The following is a 21302-nucleotide window of genomic DNA, read 5'->3' on the forward strand; positions in this document are numbered from 1 at the left end:
ACTGAAGAGGCCACAAAGAGAAATAGGAGTGTTCTGCTTAAGACRTTTTAATATAGCAATCAAGTCAGTATATTAAAATATCTAGTAGCCATTGCACATAGTAATGGTAAACATATTTGGATTAGAATTTTTGGCTTTGCATTTCCTCAAACAGAACACATAGAGATTTATTCTCTCAAYGGAATTGGAGATAACTTACATCAAAAAATTCATCACGATGAAGAATATTCAAGTAGGCTTTTGAATGGCAGATCTACAAGGAAACAGTACTCCAAGATAATAATTTTCTCAGAAGTGTTTGACAAAATTGCTGTTGCATAAAACTGCAAGACTGTGCAATTTATATATGATGACTGTTTTGTTTTTTTCCTGGCCACAAAATACTTTCACATGTATTTCAGTGTGTCCTACAATTATAAATTACATAGCTTCCAATTACWTAGCTGAACAAGAATAAAAGAAAGCCTCTCTCTTAAAGAATCTGGCCCTATTTTTTTTGAGTTTTTAAACGAAAAATTAACAAAATGCATTTTCTTAATAACACTTATTRAAGATAAATTCAACTATCAAAAATAGATATTTAAAAAATATTATTTCCTAATGCAAATCAAAAAAGCTTTCAGGACTGTAAAATCAGTGAATGGGAAATTCAGGGCAAAACAAAAAATTTGAAAAATTCAATAATAATTTCTATTTTTTGGCATGAGTATTTTGGAAGCATGAGGGATARCAGCATGTCTTTCAACTTTATATTTTTTAAAGAAGGTACATGCAGCTTCTAAAATTTTATCTTTCATGTATTACTAGTCTCTGTTTCTGTGACAACAGACCTTAGGAACAGTGAATCAGATATTCAGTAATGTTACTTCATGCAGTTTCCATTGGAGYGAGTTGAAATATGCCAATTTAAACTTGCTGAGCATCTGGCACAGCAGCTGACTGAAYTTCAGACAGCTTAAAGCATAAAACTGCTGTATCCCAAAGATTTACCAAATCTGTATCAAAGGTTTTAAGGCAGATGTCTCCTGACTAGGAATCACAYAGTTTAAAATGGAGACAAAGTTATTCACATTCAGTATATTACAATACAAAATTCTAAAAATTAGCAATAATATAATGAATTTGGGATCAAAACTTCTCTTTCAGTGTTTGCTTTTTTAATCCCTAATTGATTTGTTTTTTTTAAAGTGTATATTGTTACTGCAAGTTTTAAAACTACAGAAAGCAAGCTCTTTCATTATGAATTTGCCATAGGTATCCACATAATTTTGTTCATGAAAAGATTTAATATGTAAAAAAGGAAGATTTTTCTCCAAGTTAAAAATAATTTTTTTTTTTTCAATCTGTAAAAAAGAAGTTCTACTTGCATACTTTGGCTATTAATAGGCAGARCGTTTTTCAGCTGAGGTTTACACTGAGGCAAAAGTAAAGTTCATGTACAAGTCAATTAGSTGCTCATAACTTCTTACATTTCATGTCTGAATCAGATTGCCCTCAGCCTATGTCACATTCATGTCTGCTTTCAACCATTCCAGTTTTATCAGTGTCTCTCTTYCATGTATTTTCATGCTCACCCTTGTCTCTCCTTGACTGCATATCCTGCTGTGATAGATCAGCCTCCTAAATCACTCTTGGACTAGGGGAGAATATCTTAGGGATGTTTCACTCTGCTTTGATGTTTCCAGCACATAAACATCTATTAATTTTCAACTAACCAAATCTATATTTGTATAGCTAGAGACTGAAGTAATGAAAGCAATAATTATTACATACTATAAGATGCTAAATACAGCTCCTTTCTTCCCTCCTGCTTTYGTAATGATTTTTCTATGATGCCACTATTAAAAAGACTTTTAAAGGTAAAATACTATTGAAGTATTAATTAGGCTATTGTTTATAAAATCTACACAAAATACTGAGTAGCTAAATATATCACAGAATCACAGGTCACACATATATTCTGTTGTAAAGTATTCCTCTTCACTACAGAATTGCCTTATTTTAAAATCATTAAATCTACTAACGATATCTGCATATTACATTTTCTAAACTCACAGTATGGATGTAGATCTGAAATATAAAAAAGGTATGAGTGTACTCTGCAGAGTAGACATAAATAGGCACTCCAAAATTACACAGAAAATTACTTCCCATTCATTTCAAAATTTACTAAAATAAATTTTGTTTTCTTTGTTTGTTAAGGTCATGAACTATACATGGTAGCATGTCTTTTGTCTTCAAACACATTTTTAACCCTACAGAAAATCACTATTCAACCAAATGCCATAAATGTTATCCCCCAAGTATATTCATCAGTTTGTCCCTGAATGTGACAGTAGAAATTTCAAAACAATTAGRTCATCTTTACTGCTGGATTGATTGGATCAGGACTTGGTTGCTGTTTTTCCTTTACACAGCACTGTGGATGAATATTTTTGATAATTTTTTTTCTACATCATAATGACATTGAATTTAACATATATGGAAGAAGTACTCACTGACTCTGTACTTATGAGAGAAAATAAATATTKTGGGAAGAACTGTAGCAAACATTTACAAATTGAAGCATCACTTGCCCCCCCCCCCAAAAAAAAATCGGATTATTAATCAGATCCAGATTCTAACATCATTGAAAGTACTTGCATGTTGCCKAGAGTCCTTTTCCCCTCAATTTTCCTAAAGTCACAAGATAAATGTTATTGAAGATCTTCCGAGCACTGTTTGCTGCAGTATGAAGCATAAAATTGAAGAGATGCTGGCTTTGCCATATTGTGATTTTTTGTATACCTTKAACAAATGAAATAACATCAGTGGAGCTCTGTTTGTTTTTAAGTGAATATTTAAATCTCTACTTCTCTATGTGGCCTATTATTTTCCTATACAAAATTATTTTCATGAAATGTTGTATGTTGTATTTTTTCATGAAACTATACTCTTTGAAGTATCATTTTCTCTCTGTTAAGCATGTGAGATTTAAAGATTAGAAGGAGCATTTTGTTAAAAATTTATCTAAAAAAACTTTGGTAGCATATACACATTCCAATTCAAAAACAGAAACAAGAAAAAAAAATCATTAATTACAAAAACCAGTAATCACCACTTCCCAAAGTCATCCTAGTAATGTTTTATTAAACAATATCTGTGTTGGAAAATTACAGTGGAGACTTCTACCTAGTAACTAGCATTTGCTTAGATAGTTTGAGACAACTTGTGGTCAGTGCTTCATCTGGTGAACCTGTTTGGAGTAATGTCGTTCCCTCACTGAGTTGCACAGGAAATGCGAGGGTCTAAATCATGGCTGAGGATTTCTTTAGAAAGCAGAGCTGCTGAAAATTAAGAGCAGAACAACTGTGCAATGAAATCTTAACTCTTTTTCTAGATCTAGCCAGAAGTCTTTCCATTCAATCCTAAATGAGGATGCCATTTTAAGGCATGTGTTAATAAAGTTTACATCTTTCTAGTCACATGCCTAGGTACATCTTCCACTGTAGCCAAAGTAAACTAATCATAATATGAACTAAAATTTATTTAAAAGACTGCAGACTATCATCTTAAGATACTCCCATCAGAAGGATTTTAAAGAGCAAAACCAAGATAGTGTTAGCAATAACACTTTTAGAATCAGAGAAAAAAAAATAAAATAGAAAGCTAAAGGAAAAGGTATTAAGGTTTCCTACCCAATATACCGCAATATAAAAATGAAGTAGAAAGGATAGGGAAGTTACTTAAATAACAAGGGAGAAAAGCTTTAAAAAATGTCTTTGAAAACCTGTTATACCTGTTCAGTATTAAATATTTTCTATTTTGTCTTTCACTATCCTTTGTAATATAAAACTGGGTCAAGTTAAAAAAAAAAAAAAAGAAATATTATTACCTGAGAATAATCTTCTGCATTTGAGTGTCTCCCATTTTGATTCATATCCATATGATTGTCACTCTCATTTTCATCAATTTCAGTAATAGAAATGAGACGGGGTAGAGAATGAAATCCTTTTTTGAGGGTAGACTGTGGAAAGTGGCTAAATAATAAAATAGAATTCAAACACTTTAACCATACATTTTTTTCAAACTAGTCTTCATAACTATTCTGAACAGAATTTCATCAAAACAGTTTATGTCTCCATTATTTTGAGAGATTCCTAGGGCAGCAGAGATTCTACATCTTCATATATTCCTTGTCATTACTGGCTTGGCACTACACACAAACCTATGCTAGAAAGACCTCTTAAATAACCCTCAAAAAAAGCAAAACACAAGCCAGCTGAAAACTAGATGATAATGATAAAAGTGAATAAATGGCTATGGCCCTTGGACAAGAAAAAACTAGTACTTGAATGGAGGTAGAGAAAGAAAATGAATTTTTTGTGTCAGAATACTTTTTGTCTTTTCCCTCAAAATGGATCTCCATAGCTACCAGAGAGATAAAACACAGGATAACCAAGGAAACCTGTGCAGGCCTATTCTGGYCCTGGTAAAAGAGTGCTCTGTTGCTGACTTCCATGGAGGCAGAAGTAAAAACTGATGGAAATATAAGTAACTCTTTGCTTGTTAAGATGTGCAAAACCGTAACAATTTTCCATACATGCCAATTAGACTTAAATCTGTAATTGTGTTATTACAGCAATAAAGAACGAATTAAAATCTAAGCATGTGTTATCTAGTCCCCTTCTGAAGGACTGAGATAATGAAATATCAAGATCTTTTGCTGTAATAGTCACAATTATCTTGCCTTTGAGTGTTTCAAAATATTTTATTAGAATAAAAGCAAGAGATTAAAAACTTTCAGTCACAGCTGTGTATCTAAGACCTTTATCTTATTTACACAGCTATATTACTTTAATAAAATGTTAATACCGGCAATAAATTTTTGGCTGCTACCTGTTAATTAAATCACAAAGATTAAATGAGCTGRTTGTCATGGAAACAGCACATTAAATAAACTATCCTTCACAAAATGGGCTAAGTTGACCAGGAAGCTATCTATCAAATATGAAATAACAGTATAAAATCTGCTAATGTACAAATACTTCAACATCTTCATTACTAATGTCTCATTCTTTTGAGAGAATATTARTTGCTTAGGGCATGATAATATACTTCTACTCCTACAGTTTGAAAATAAACAGTAATTTAAGTACTTCTAACAAATAAAATGCAATTGTATCAGCAAAACAATTACATTCCCAGAATATTCTGAGGTCACTGCTTCCATGGACAAATGCTGCTGTTAGAAAAAAAATTAAAAATATCTAACTGGTTTATTACTATTCCATTCAATTATAATGATCAAAATACAGAGACTGCCATGTGTGTAAATTAGTCAGTTTACTTAGAGATGCACTTAACAAGAAGTGTACACACTCTAAGAAAATACACCAATCTCCAACAATTTCCAACCTGCTGTTGGACTCAGTCCCAAGAAAAGACATATCCTCCATGATACCARCCTTTTGGTATACATGGGTATATGATACATTCAATGCTTTGTGACAGAAGCTCAGTCAGAAGAGACAGGATGAATAATTCTGGAACTTGTCTACTCAATGTTCACATTGTAAGATGAAGCCTGACAGAAATGCATTATGCAGTGGGTCATAGGAGAAAAACCACGGCTCTGATACACTTTATGGTAATCTTTCTTTACTTGTCTTGTCAGGGAGCAAGTATGATGAGCACAGAATATTGACTAGCAATTATATATAGACAAATTTCTYTAACTTTTCTAAGACACCCTGTATAAAGACTGGTTTTCAACGGTTTGTGGGACTTCCTGTCTTTAACACCAGGCAYTTATACAAAGCTGTGTTTTGACCATGAGCTTCTTAACCCGCACTCTTAGGCTTGTTGCAACAACTATCATGAACAGAGAACAGCTTCTTTYATTCATAAACATTAAGTGTTCCATGACAAATATGTCATGCCCAGTAAAATACTGACTGGACAGTCAATTATTTCCTGGTTATATGTAGGAATTAAAACAGACCAGCAGTTTGAGGAAAAATTTGAAATACATCAAAGAATATTTATATTTCTGGCAGAAGTGATCTATTTAATATTCTACCTCTTTGGGTCCACTGGGTAGAGAACCAGGCAAAGTGCCTGACAGTGCTCCCTGCCCTCCAATGTCAGAAGCCCTGAGAAGTGTGCATCTACCTAGGGAACTGTCCATATAGGGTGTGACAAATGGGACCCATGTGTGCATGTCCACTCCGGCAAGCTTCCTCAGTAGCACCGACATCAGCAGATTGTAGGGAGAACAGGAGGTATGTGCTGCACTCCCAAAACAGGAGGTGTTTGTAAGCCCCAATGACAGAAGGGTGGGCAGAATTGCATATGTATGCCTCAATRCCTGATTAGCTACAGATAGGTGTTCAGAAGTTTGTAGGTGTTTATTAACATTTTGTAAGCATCTGGTATAGTAATTTAGCTGTTGTACTGCCAATATKGATCCTAAATGTACACTGATCACTGATTAATTACATGACATCAATACATCAACAGAGTGCTTTGTCCTGATGTGCTTCAGACACGWTCTGAGCGGTTCTTCCTGTGACACAAGTAAAGATAAGCCATTGCACCTTCACAGTGTTAATGTTGAAACATTATATACTTACGTGTCTGTTGGTATTCTGATAACWTTCAATTTATAATTGAAAAACAGGCTAGCAATTTCAATGTATTCTTCAGGTTCCTCTACCACAGGCTCTGGGAAAAAAGAAACCCCAACTTGTTAAATATATAAATTCATGAAAATATGTAATACTATTAATTTTGAGAAACAATTCACAGTCTGGATTCATTACGACTGAATAATTCTTCAAGTTACACCACATGAACTTGAATGGAACAGAAAAACCAGGGGACATTATAGTTGACATATTATGAAAAAAGAAATGATTTACACGCTAATTCTCAGCCTGAAAAGTATTAACAAGTGTGCCTAACCTATATATTAGGTTAGCCAGGGTAGCTCAAAATAACTATTTGCCTTTTGCCTTTGCCAATATCCTCTATCACTTAGCCCAGTATAGTTTGCTAGCCTGCCTGTAACATTTTCATATTCAAGCTATCCCATATCAGGCATTTAACTACATTATGCATTACAGACAAATCCTGGAAAAAAAAAATTCCACTAAAACCATGAGTTGATGCAGTAGGACTAGTCATAAACTTTAAGTTTTTAAAAGGTGTTCAGTTTTCATGGCTCTTCATCAGAGAGCTTCTGTGTTACTTTGATAACATTTCCTCTTCATTTGCTCCACTAGAGTGCTTTTTTTTTTTACATAAATTAAGACACTTCTCAAAGCATGTAAGAAATGCTGCTAAGAGGAAGTAATGCAAAATTGGTTTCAATTGAAATTAAGCTAACAGATGATAAGTATGGTCAAAAAATGTTTAAAATAAGTAAAATGCAATTACAAATTTATTTTGGAGTGTTCAGTAGACAAACCTTGGGGTTCAGATGTCACAACAATCTTCTTTTTCTGACGGAAAAGCTTCCAAGAAGGAAGTGGTGGTGGTTCTGGTGGTGCTACCAGAGGACAGGACCTAGTTCTAGTGATCAGGACAGGATGGCTGTGTATATGGGAAAGCCCAAATTGCCTCATCTTCTCTGATGAATCAGCCTATGAAACATGGAAGGATAATCTGACTGAGTCACATCTTTCTGATCATATCTGTCTAACAGAAAAGAACAGTATGCAYACAAAAGCATCTAACAGCTTGTAAAACAAATGAAATTAATATAGTTCACCTGACAAGGCTATCTAAAAACATTCTAATTAGAATTTGATATTCAGCAGAAAAAGTATACTTRGATGTGTTTACATATATTTTACTTTTCCTAATAGATTCATAATTTCTTTRAACTTATTTATATAACCATAACACACCAGTGAAGAGAATGAATATGTAGGAATGCAATAGGAACATTTTCTTTTAAATAATCTTATCTAAAAATATTATCTCTGAGGGAAGAAGTCCTTACTTAATGTTGAATTTATAAACTGGCAGAATTCTAAAATCAATCGGTTGTTTAGATAACTTGAAAAATCTCTATAATGTAGTATTACTTTGAACCAACACATCATTAAAGCTATGATTTTTATTTGATGGCTCATTTATAAAACACATTAAAGACACTTCAGTTGACCTGTATATCAAAGCACTTAGGAACAGACTTAAGAGCAATTTTATATGTGGACATTGAGTGGTGCTCTTCCCATTAAAATAATAATGGCCAAGTACTTAACATCACTACTGAAAGTTCTGTTACAAGATTTGTACATCCTTTTCTTTTTAAAAGCACACTTTCTTTTACATGCTAAATAAATCACCAATAACTTATTTCTTTAACATGCTCATCAGCAAGTCTCTGACTGCTTCTATTAATTTTAAAATGTTCCTGAGGTTCCATATTTATGAACTCAGCAGAGAAGAATGTTGTTGTGGTTGTCAGTTATTTGAAGACTGGGGAATGAATAGAAATAAAAATGCCAGTTAGAAAAGATTTTGAAGAAAACCAATTAGGTGCCATAAAGAACTTGTTAGCTGTTGAGTACACCACACACTTGTATGACTCAGTTACTTTTTTTTTTTTTTTTTTTTTATTTGAGCCAAAGAAGAAAAATTCAAGCCACAGCAAACCAAGGACATCCATCCTAGGAAGCAAAGCTACAGGGGATACTGCAAAAATTCTGGAGGAAAATTCTGGCACAGCTGCAGTCAATGACAAAATTTTCTCCAAATTTAGGGAGCAACTCTTATCCCAGTGGATCCATTTTGGATCCATGAAAACTTTATTTCAATTGGTATAGTAGGTCTCCTCCCTTGAATAAAGTTTGAAAATGCAGCAGTAGGGGATAAGAAATCCACTACACTTCTATATTTAGCTTCTGCCAACTTCCATATTTCATTCTTTACTAAAAGACTGGTTTAGACATATAGATTCATGTGTCTCATCCTAYTTGGTGTGCCATACCTCTTTTTCAGTAATCTCCATATCCCAACAGACTATAGCCAAGTTAGAGACACAGGGTGTTAGGGGGCAGGAAAGATATAACCCTATGTCCCAACTTCCACTTTGCTTTTTGATGACTAGTATTACTTATTATTAGCAGAGATAGTATTGATTGAGAATTTAAATTAAAATAAAATCAGAAATAAMAATTTAATCTTCAGAATAGCACAAAATAGCACAATTTTAAAAAAGAAAATAGCGTAAGATTAAGGGCACTAAAACATAACACGTGCAAACCACTTCTGGAAATTTCTTTATTCTATGAAGCCTACAAGTTTCCTGAGTAGTCATCTTAAATTTTAATGATTTGAYTATGATAGATACCATTTAAATGTACAAAAAAAGGAAACCTAATTAATAATCAACTCCAGAAAGCCTGCTCTGGCATTATAAACAGCTTTCTGAGGAGTATGAGTGACTAAGTGGAAATTTAAGTGTTTTTACCCCAGCCGCATGAAGTGCTACACTTTCTTAAGCTGCTTTCACCAGTTACWACACTAATGATAGAAATMAATATAAACATGCAATTTATTATACAACAACAAACAACCTATTGGAAAATGTATATCAAATGAGYCTAAACTGTAGTCTTAAAATAATTAAAATTCAAGTTTTCAGACTTTCCATTCAGAAGAATCTCATCATGATACATTTTCTAGTCCACATCTACTYTCTCCCAGGAGACTTCAGCTTCTGAAATCCAGAGGAAAGTGGAGGAAAACTGAATAAAATCAGCAGTCTTTGGCAGGAAAATGCATGTTCAGAATACCRAAGTACCAAAATATAAATCTAACTGATAGTCATCACCTAGTGGCTGTTTCAYTGCGCTAATTTGATTCCTTTTGTTACAACATAGTTGAAACAAAATTAAACACACTGATAATAAAATAAGTAATGGTTTCCTGTCCTGAGAGCACAGAATCTTACCATTTGTGTTAATGAAAAAATATCCTCTTCAGCCAAATGCAGCGGTATACAGCCAGCATACACGACCATTTCTGGCTCAGTTGGTATGAGAGGTTCTGCACAGGAAACATTAAAATTTTTAGAATAAGGTGAACAGTAAATAAAAGTAGTTGTACTTCACACTAAATTATTCTGCTTTCTCTATGCCTTATTTTTATTACTCTTTTCTTTGTCTGACTGTTATTTTATTCAAAAGAAGAGCTCATTGCAATGTGCTTGAAAAACAAGCCATGGATGGAAAAAAAAAMCCCACATTTAAATCAGCCTTTGCATATTTCACTTATTTTACATAAATGAATAAAACTTAAAAATATGACAGGTCAGAGGTATCTTTCAACATTGTTCTTTTGTTTTTCTTTAAATTTTAAAAACAGTATGTACTATAAAGAAAACAATATACATAAYTTGTGTAGATGAAGTAAAAAATCCTGATTGGTCAGTACTAGCTAAATGCTTCTCATCAGTAAAGGTAAAATTTGATCTTACCAACAAAGCATCCAAAGCCAGACCTCTGGCCACTACTGCCAAGGGATATAAAGACTGAGATAAGTAATTTGAGAAACACAGTGCCTGTAAACCAGGATTTTTGCTCTCACTTCTGTCAGTGAGATGAAACAATGGAGGTAATGATGGCTTCCTCAAAAGCATAAGGGGGCTTAGCTCTTAGCCCACATATCTTACAGAAGTTTGCTTTCCTGTAATTCTTCTATAGGCAAAGCATAAAAGCAGGGTCACATTCACTTTGTTAACCCCAGAAACCTGTTGCACTAGGCAACCATATGATTGTCTCCTGCTCTTAATCCAGAAGCCATTGCTAATTCCTAAATGTTGAAGAGAAGCCAAGGATGTCTGAGAGTCCATTCATTCTAAAGGGAAATGAAGAGTCTGAACCATAATACTTGAAATATAGGTCTCTGGTTTAACTGAAAAGCTCAAAAAGAAAGATATCTATTTCTCTCTACTTTTTCTTAGTTGTCTTGGGGAACATATGGAGGCAGAATTTCAGTACATAGGCTGTACACCTATTTTTCATCAGAATGTATTTTAGGAAAAATTTATTTACAGAAAGAGTTGTTAATCATTAAAACAGGCTGCCCAACGAAGTAGTTGAGCCATCATCCCTGGAGGTATTTAGAAGACGTGTAGATGTGGCACTAACAAACATGCTTTAGTGRTGGGCCAGGCAGTAAAGGTTAACAGTTAGATTTAATGATCTTTTCCAACCTAAATTATTCTATGATTCTAKCCTCATCCAACACTCCAGTAAAATTATCTGTGTCTGTCATTGTCCCCTTCAGCTTCACCTCAGACACAGAATAATTGCTTCCTATGTTTAGTAAATATTCAACTGCAAGTCGTTCTCAGAAAAGATATTTTCTGTGAAATCAAATAAAACAATGTTATCTGCATATAAAGAAAAAAATGGAAAAGAAAAACAGGTAAGTAGCTGAAAAACACAATTTATCAGACCTAAAATCCATTTATTCAGAAGGCATGCAACACTTTCTTCTCAAAAAAGTACAATATCTTTGCATTTTAAATGTCCTTCCAGGAATTCAATTAACCAATTAAATATAAGCTAAAGGTAAGTAGGAGTTACTTTCCAATGGATTCTTAATATTTCTCTCTGCATGCCTGTGATTCCCATGTTAATCACAGCTCTTGTGTTAGTTTTGGGTTTCAACTTGTTCAAAAGCAAGGCTGTAATTTAGCTTTAATCTCAGTCYCTACTGCTCTGTTCTGTTACAAATACAGCAATAGTAGCTATGACGTCCTACGCATTACAGAACAGTATGTGCCACAAGGCATAATGATCTCATTGCTTGTGAGAAATATTTCTCAAATAAAAGTATTTAATCAAATACCAGGTGGAATGTAAAGCTGTCATACTCAGTCCAGATGGGTTGTGAAATAAAATGTCTGCAGGGCAGACAATAAACTGCAATGAACAAATTATTAGAGCATACAAATGATTAACCAGRCACATCACATCCATTTTAATAATACTATTACAATACTAGAAAGGTTTTGTACATTATGCAAGTAGGTTTAAAATTACATATTATTTGATCTTTTTTGAACATACAAAAAATGAGGACGATGGATACAAATTATTTGGCACCAAGAGTAATGATGATTAGTGCGAATTGAGCATCTGGAGAAACTAGTTAAAACTGATAGTCTTGATAAAATTTTATTATTAGATGAAGAACATWATAATATGCAGTACAACAAAACAGGTTCAGCAAAGCCTATTATTTATATCCAYTGATGTGCATATAAGAATTCTGCAATGCTTCGTTAAAAAATTCCTAGGTTTCAYACTTGCAGCTTTGCAAATTCATTTACAGAGAGTGAGTACTAAACAACCCGAACAAATTCTTCTTTCCCTTGGAGAAGGGAAAGTAAGATTTTAATTTATCCATGGAAAATACATATCCAGCCACTTAAAAAGAAAGRYCAGGAAYTKAAATTATTTATTTTAATAGATCTTAATTATCTTTARTTGTTTATTTTATGTTTTGAAGACTTGCAAAGAATTTTCTCACTCTTCATGTTTCTCCTAAATATTTGTCAAACAAGAGCTGACAGTGTAGTTTAACCTTTTGATGAGTCATGAGGCCAGATGAGGGCCACAAAGATGATGTGAGGGCTGGAGAGCTTCTCCTGTGAAGAAAGGGTGGACAAGTTTGTGTTGTTTAGCCTGGAGAAGAGAAGGCTCCAGGAGATCTTAGAGCAGCCCTCCAGTATCTAAAGAGGAGCTTACAAGAAAGCTGAAGAGAGATTCTACRGGCCATGGAGTGATAGAACTAGGGGCAATTTGTTTTAACTGACCCCTCTGAGAGAAGGCTGGCTTAGATGTAAAAAGAAAAGGCTTTACTGTGAAGGTGCTGAAGCACTGGAATTGGTTGCCCAGAGAATTTGTGGATACACCATCCTTGGACGTGTTCAAGGCCGGGTTGTGTGGGGCTCTGAGCAATCTGGTCTAGTGGAAGGTGTGCCTTTCTATGGTGGAGGGGGTGGGACTGGATGATCTTTAAGGTCCCTTCCAATCCAAACCACTCCATGAAAACACATCAGCTGGCTTTCAMGATCCTGATCATCAGGTGTGCAACTCAGCTGTTAACTTCTGCTGTTGTGTTAGGCATGGATTAGCTTTGCTTATTGGAAGGAATTTTTTTAGCCTTCAGAAAAMTGACCTGTGTGCTCTTCAGAATTGACATCAATATCGCAGAATTATGATATGCACTTGAAAAACCAAAAAAGAATATTAGGCTTCAATCCATCAAATAAATGAAAACTCTTGACTAAGYAAAATAAAAATTATAAGAGCTTTACTGTTATGTGACATGTATTTCATTGATGATAACATYACAGATCCACTTGTGTGATTTCAGAAACTTCTAAGCATAATAATGATCTCTCAACACTTCTATGACATAGAAAATATTATCATTAATTACCAAACTGGTATCAAGGCACAATGAGATTAGCAAAATACATGAGTGGTTTGTGGAACAAACTCCCAAATTCCTAGCTAGTGCCCTTTCAGATGGAATAGAATTCCCTTTCCAGCAGTTCAGAAATTATTAAGAAACTCAGTATTTGGAAACCTAAATGGAAAGCAAAGCAAATTCATTATAGGAACAAGAGGACTAAGCTCATATCATATCACATCATACCATATAATATCTCATTGTATAAAACAAAGGGACTCCCTAAGTATGRAAGGTGAGTTATAAGAAGAAAAAGCTGCTGAGTGGAAAAGTGCAGACTATGTACTAAAATGGGTCAGTAGGAACAAATGAATTGTCTGCAAAAACTTCCTGAGACTGATTGATAAGCCAAAGGACSAAAGAGTTGGCTTCTCTCAGGAAGTGTTCTGACTGACCATGTCAAGAGCTTGATACTCAGCTGGATACACACAATTGGATGAATAGGGAAACAAGTTCAATGCTTCAGTGATGGTGYAACTCACATGGTATTTGCAGGGTGCAGCAGGCATTGGTCTGAGTGTGCAAGTGACTCAGAGCTGCATGTTTGCATTGGATCTGGCTGGCATTGAGCTTCCATCAGAGCAGCCTGTATGGTGCTGCTTTAGATCTATGTCCAAARCACTGCTGATAACACACCAATATGTCAGCTACTGTTGAGCAAAGCTCACTCACTATTAAATCTTCTGTTTCTCACTCCACTACCCCAGAAGTACACCAGGGGTGGGCAAGATGTTCAGTCCTCATTCTCTGCCCCACGTGGGGAGTGAGCAGATGGGTGGGGGCTTGGCTGCCAGACAGCATCAGCTCAGCACAACATTACAGCCCACACAAAATCAAAACCCTGTAAGAGAAGTTTCTAAGTATTTAGAAGTAACTGGTATGTCAATGTGTATGAAACCAAACAAGTTCATGAATATACAATGCAATGAATACAGAAGGTTTTGCCATTTTAAACRTCAAACATAAGCACTATCTGGAGTAATTAAAATCTATCTCTTCTATCTCTTTAGAAAGAGTCCATATTCATAACAAAGGAGAATTTCCTTGAAGTCAGTAGTCAATAGGTAGAGTGAAAGCTTGCAGCAGGGAAATAAGCACTTTTATCATGATGGGAATGAAATACATTTCAAGTCACATTAAAAAAAAAAAGGTAAATAAAACGGTTGCTGCATTAAGCAAAGTCACTGTTACAAAATTCCCTAGAACAATGCAGGAACTTTTTACAACTACTGCCTCTGGAGTCTGACTTTGAATCAAGACAAGTTTCATATGTTATTTTATGCACAATAATAGTTCTGCTGTCCTGGGCCACTCYGCAGACCGTGTGTCTTGTAAAGCCTGCAAGATTTCCCTCTTTTGGCTACAATCTCTCAACAAAAATGCATTGTAACTCTGTATTATTTCAAACTGCAGTTCTTCTTTTTTCCCTTGCAGTCTAATAGTCTTAAATTTGCTTTGTTAYTCTAGAGATACCTACCTCTTACTCCTCTCCAAAAGTCTTTTCTGGTTCAAACTTAGGATAAATGAGTTTTCTAAACCATCATACTTGAGTCCTGAATTAATAATTTCTATATAACCTCTTCACAAGATGCTAACTGTCTTTTAGAAAAACGCATAAAATGTGTTCTAAATGGCAGAAAAAAGATCTAAGCATCATGTCATTTTTCACATGGAAGCACTGTCTCTTTATTTTTAATGCTCTTTCACAGTTTCTAGAATACATCTCTTGAATCCTTTTGCTTTACCTTTGCTTTCTTTTCCCCATGACATGCTTGAGTACTAGTTAGTCACATTACCTATATTCACATGAAACACCTCATTTCCTATTCCATGCCTACTACCACTAAAGCAAACTACATTCCTGCAATACATTCAAAAATTTACTGCTGTTCAACTCATTTAGTGGTATGTAAGGCAGGAATTTAAATAATATATTTGTTGATTAAAAACAATAATCTTGGTTTGCTGTAATTTAAAATTATTTAAATCACTAATTTTAATCAGCATTCAAATCAAGAAGCAGGAATCCCATTTGTGTAATAAATGTCATTTTCACTCTCCAATTATTTCCCTAAAGAAAGATGTTCTACATATTCTCACCTACYGATTTGCAAATTATTCCAGCTAATAACTGTTTTTTGCTGATAGTCACATGGAAATGCCACACATATGGAAACATAAGCAATACCAAAAGCATATCAGCTTATTGCACGTTTGTGAAGATTTTCTATGGTTTAAGCTAGTAAATATGAAATATCTTAATTGAATGATTACTTGTCCGATTAGCATTGACTATGGTTTTTGGTTTGTTTAAAATGTATTTTGTCAGGTTTCTAAAAAAGAACATTCTATATAAATGCACAAAGCAAGAATTTACTTAAGTTTTACATTACACTATTATGAACATGTCAATATAGGGATTAAATTCATCAGTATGTATTTCCTAGACAAAGATTAATAAAAATAAATATTTACATCATGGAGTAAATTCTAGTGAATATTTCTGCCCCCCTGGCTCCCYGGCCCTTTGACAAAGACACTTTCCAATTGCAATTTACTGTATAAAGTGGATATTGAACAAATAAATTACAAAAGAGGAAGGGTGGTTGCTTTTTAAACACAGAAATACTGTAAGACAGCTTACGACTAAAACAAAATACTCCAATACACTATTCTTAATCTATGTTACAGATTTTMTTAGGTTAGAATGACTTAAGTTAAAGGCATAAAAAACTTCAATTTAAAAGAAAAAAAAAATAACCATAACCTCCCCTCAGTTGAGTTCAAAACCAAACTAAAACAAAGCCCTTTGCTTTACATATAACTCCTGTCTGTATTTTTAGCTTCAAAACAATAGGACTTACTTTCAGTTAAGTCCTGAAGGCCTTGGGCTTTTCCCAGCTTTCCTGCAGACTTTTGCGCTCCCTTGCTTTTTTCTTTTGCTCCTTCTTTTTTTTTCTTTCCTACTTTTTTCTGCTCTGCTTTTTCTATTAAGCAAAATAAAGATTAAATATTTTTCCTTTTCAGATAAAAACTTTCATCATAAAATCTCATACAGTGCAAATGTTTTAATAAGGTTTTAGATAAATTTTAAAAACAATGAATCAGAAACTCTTTGAAGTCAAGAGTTGAGAGACAATAAACAACCAACATAATTTAATTAAAAGAAATAAAAATAAAAAGTAGTTCTTAARACGTAAATGCAGATTTACTGAGAAKGAGCCAGGAACACTTTGCTCCCACCTTTTAGTTAGTGCACAATTTTTATGTCCCTATTACAGTGTAAGAAATCCCTGAATTTCTGTCACTGTGCCAAATATTTTCTTCATGTCCTTGCTCTCATGCATCAGTGATTACAAAAAAAGAATATCATATATGATGCATAGATTCTCAATGGACATGGAAATAGAAAATCTCCCATAGTCCAAACATTCTTTGAAGCCTTACAACTTAGACTACAGGAAATACTTCTTAATGAAAAAGAAAAATCATATAATCATGGTTTGGGTTGGAAGGGACCTTAAAGAYMACCTAGYTCCAACCCCGCTTCTGTGAGCAGGGGCACCATCCATTAGATTGGACTGCCCAAAGAACCACCCTAGCCTTGGCTGTTTCCAGCAATTGGGCAACCAGAACTTCYTTGGGAAACCTGTGCCAGGGGCTCACTATCCTCATAGTAATGAATTTCTTTCTAATATGAAATCTAAATCCACCCTGTCAGTTTAAAGCCATTCACTCTTGTTCTGTCACTACATGCCCTTGTAAAAAGTTCCTCTCCAGTCCTCTGATAGGCTCTCTTTAGGAGCTGTAAGGCCTCTAAGGTGTCCCCGAAGCCTGCTCTTCTCTAGGCTGAACAATCCCAACTCTCTCAGCCTGCTTTCATAGGAAATTCTCCAGCCCTCTAATCATCTTAGGGGCTCTCCTCTGGACTCGTTCCAACACGTCTGTGTCTTTCTTGTGCTGAGGACCCCAGAGTTGGATGGTGCACTCCAGGAGGGTCTCACAAGAGCAGAGTAGAGGAAGAGACTCACCTTCCTCATCCTGCTGGCCACGCTGCTTTGGATACAGCCTAGGATAGATATAATTGCCTTTCTGGGCTGCAACTGCACTCTGCTGGCTCCTGTTCTGCTTCTCATCCACCAGATACCCCAAGTCTCTCTCCACAGGGCTGCTCTCATTTCTTCTTCCAGTCTATACTCATGCCTTGGATTGTCCCAGATCAGGTGCAGCACCTTGCACTTGGACTTTTTGAACCTCATTAGGYTCTCATGAGCCCAGTTCTCAAGTTTCTCCTAGTCCCTCTTGATGGCATTCCTTCCTTCCTTTTTGTCAACTGCACSACACAGCTTCACAGAATCACAGAATGGTTCCATTTGAAAGGGACCACARTGGGTCAYCTGGTCCAACCTCCCTGYTCCAATAGAGTCACACTGTCATACAAAGCACATGGCACAGGACTGTATCCAGACAGGTCTTGAATATCCGCAGTTTAAAGCCATTCCAGTGAAGGAGACGCCATAGCCTCTCTGGGCAATCTGTTCCACTGCTCAGTCACTTGAACAGTAAAGTTCATGTTCAAGTGGAGTTTCCCATGTATCAGTTTCTGCCCACTGCCTCTTGTGCTACTGCTCAGCACCATGGMKCWGAGCCTGGTTGCATTTTCTTGGAACCCACCCTTTAGAGTCTCATACACATGGATGAGGTCCCCTCTCAGTTCTCTTCTCAAAGCTGAACAGGCCCAGCTTCCTCAGCCCTTCCTCATAAGAGATGCTCGAGTTCCTCAGTCATCTTCATTGTCCTCTTTTRGACCTGCTCAGGAGATCCATGTCTCAATTGTGCTGAAGAGCCCAGGACTGGATGCAGCATTCCAGATGCAGTCTGATTAAAGGGGTAAGATCAGCTCCCTCAACCCTCAACCTGATGGCAATGTTTTTCCTGTGTGTCCCAGGCTTCTTTTGACCTTCCTGGCACACAGGGCACACTGCTCAGGGACAGCTTGTTTGTCCTCCAGGACCCCCAGGTTCTCATCTCTCATGGTGTGATGGATGGCTTCATGTCATCCAAACACTGATCCCAAACATCAACAGAGCATCTGAAAAAGACTTTTACCCTCAGAATTGGAGATTACAGAGCTGTATCATGACAAAATGGTTCCCTGATTCTCAGCCATTTCAGTGAACAATCTAATTTTTAAATTTTAGGCAGGATTACAATTACTTCATTTTCTGAGAAAAAATTACAGCACCCTGTTGGATGAATGACAATGCTGTTCCCAGTGGCATGTCCATTCCAAACTCTGAAGTATCTACCACATTGATGYGTGGGTCAAAATGATAGCAGCATTTCCTAAGAAGAGAGAATATGACCTCAGACAGGTAACTTCTAAGACCTTCTTAACACTTTTGACATTAGAACATAGTATTTGGGATCCAAAGTGAGGAAGTCAGAAATTTTTCCAAAAATCTAGAAGAAATAGAAATTATACCATACGATTTATACCTTCTGAAGTCATGAGATGTGTTGTGAAATTGCACCCATGTCTTCAARTTAAAAACAGCAACTAAGAAAACTCAGTCTCAAACAAAAACAATGAAGAATAATATACTGGAACAAACAAATTTCTAAATCTAAGTTTTTTCATTTAAATGTAAATAGGATTACCAGCTCTTGAAGAAAATTATTACCTATACTTATTAGCATAAAAGAGAAGCAATAAATAAAAATGCAGTTAGACATTAGAACATATTTGTCAGAACTTTGTAGGTAATCACACTATGCAACATCCATTATGAAATGTATAATTTATTGATGGTCAGAGCAGTGTTGCCTTTGGAGAAAATGTAACCTCTCTATTATCTCTCTGCAAGGAACCAGTCTTTACAGGAATTGTTGTGGAATGGAGCTGAAAATTCTTTGCCAGAAAGTAAAGCTATTTTCATAAAATTAAAGACTAATGCTGCTTCTAATGAGATTTATAGCTAAAACAAAAGTATTTTTGAATTTATATCTTTGCAACAAGTTCAGTGAAACAACAAAACCACAGAGTTGTATGTGGCAATATATGCAAAACATACTAATTCAAAACCAGAGATGATGTTAATCTTATTTATGCTTGGCATACAAGATAACACTACCTRAAATTACAGACCTTTGCTAACACTACTGGCTGTCTCAGTGATATCTGGCAGCTTATTCATAGATGAAACTTCACTTCTGAACTCGGAGTCTTTGGTGTCTTCCGTTTTTGTTACAGATTGAGCAGTCTCCAGTTCTGGAGTCTTTTTCTCTGGCAGCTTGAATTCTGGCACAATCCCTTTCAGAAAGGCCCAAACTTTGTCCAGGTATTCATGCCTTAAGAGAAAACACACATGGTWTATGTCAGTGGTAGTGGTAGTTCCAATACAAGAAAACGTGAATTTCATTTAGACAGCACTAKACCACTGACAGTCCAACACAAAAATTCTACTGGTTTATTTTAGTAGATAGAACAAACTCTGTATCAGAAACATTTGTCGAGACAGATGATGGAAAGGCTCATTAAAAAAAGAGATGGTGATTAGAGATGCGTGTAAATAAAGCATCCTCTCTCAAGCTTTTTAGCAGCTACARTTGTGGTTGAGAAGCTTGCAGACCACTTTACAACTACACTGTATAATATCTTCATTCCAGTTCTGTATATTAAAAAGCTTCTCAAAGGTACTTCCAATCTGGGCTTTCCTAAATGTTCAACACAGATAGTTACATTCCTCTTCCTCTGATTCTACCATATACAATAGCCTTTCAATATGACATAACAGTTGCAGTCTTGTCGGCTTTCCACAGAAATTCAGTGATTCCAGAAATAATCTCAAACAGGGTTATGAATAAGTTTCATGCAAGCTAACTGCATTCAACCTTTTTTTTTAAATAAAGTGACTGAGTTAAAGTCATCTTATACGAGTTAAAGTCATCTTATACTACTATTCCAAAGACACTGTGGTATTTACATTTTCATATTCCATAATATAATATATTTACATTAAGTAAATACTGGTTTTGCAGTTGCAGTTGTAAAACCAACAATGTAAAGAAATAAAATTCAGGTTAATCAGATTTTTAAGTTAGTGAACTACATATACACTCTTGTAGGACAAATATATCAAAAGCCTAAACTGCAAGCATAGCTTGACACGTAAAAAATTACTCAAAAAAAAAGAATAAAATATTATTTGAATGAAATTATTTAATACTAAAATATGGTTATAAATAAATGATTATTGCTAAGTAAATGATACATAAATCAAAACTTTTTGCTATCTATATATTCATTTGAATGTATATATCAAAAGGTTCAAAGGTGCAATTAAAAAGAAAAAGTCTAAATATTTAGTGTCTGTATCCTGGTAATATATTTAGAAAAAAGACTGTCAAGCTGAAAAATAAGAATGTCTTTCTTYAAAAATACAAAATGGATAGAAAACAAGAAAAATGTTCTCTAGGTAGGGAACACTTCTTTTGCTTGAAACTAAAAGTCAATCAACTGTTACAGTTTATATTAGCTGACATTGATTACTTCCAAWTTCATGTCATATACTTTCTATGGAATATTCTGATATAAAGCTATTATCACTGGCAAACATTTTCTAAGTGCATAATAAATGAAACATAGATTTCTCTAACCTTGTTTTCATCACACTGTTTAATAATATTTAAATTRATTTTATAAAGAATAGGCATCAACATATGAAAAATAGCTTTACAATAAATTGTATTACCTACAAAGAAAAATAATAAAATAGCATTCCTCAAAGGTACATTTCCCAAGTGCTTGAATTACAAAC

General features: G+C 34.8%; 1 protein-coding gene across 1 annotated transcript in view; it reads right to left on the reverse strand.

Moving 5' to 3' along the window:
- ADGB (androglobin) overlaps window positions 1-21302 on the reverse strand; it is a gene marked incomplete at its 5' end in the record, with an annotated part of 91010 nt that overhangs the window by 58531 nt on the left and 11177 nt on the right. The window contains 6 exons of the mRNA XM_057363966.1: window positions 3875-4019; window positions 6615-6705; window positions 7451-7625; window positions 9947-10041; window positions 16347-16469; window positions 19631-19833. Of these exons, the coding sequence (XP_057219949.1) occupies window positions 3875-4019; window positions 6615-6705; window positions 7451-7625; window positions 9947-10041; window positions 16347-16469; window positions 19631-19833 (832 nt within the window). The remainder of the gene's footprint in view (window positions 1-3874; window positions 4020-6614; window positions 6706-7450; window positions 7626-9946; window positions 10042-16346; window positions 16470-19630; window positions 19834-21302) is intronic.

Source organism: Malurus melanocephalus, unplaced genomic scaffold (genome assembly GCF_030028575.1).
Source record: "Malurus melanocephalus ecotype Western Australia unplaced genomic scaffold, MMel_1.1 scaffold_33, whole genome shotgun sequence".
NCBI classification, from domain to species: domain Eukaryota; kingdom Metazoa; phylum Chordata; class Aves; order Passeriformes; family Maluridae; genus Malurus; species Malurus melanocephalus.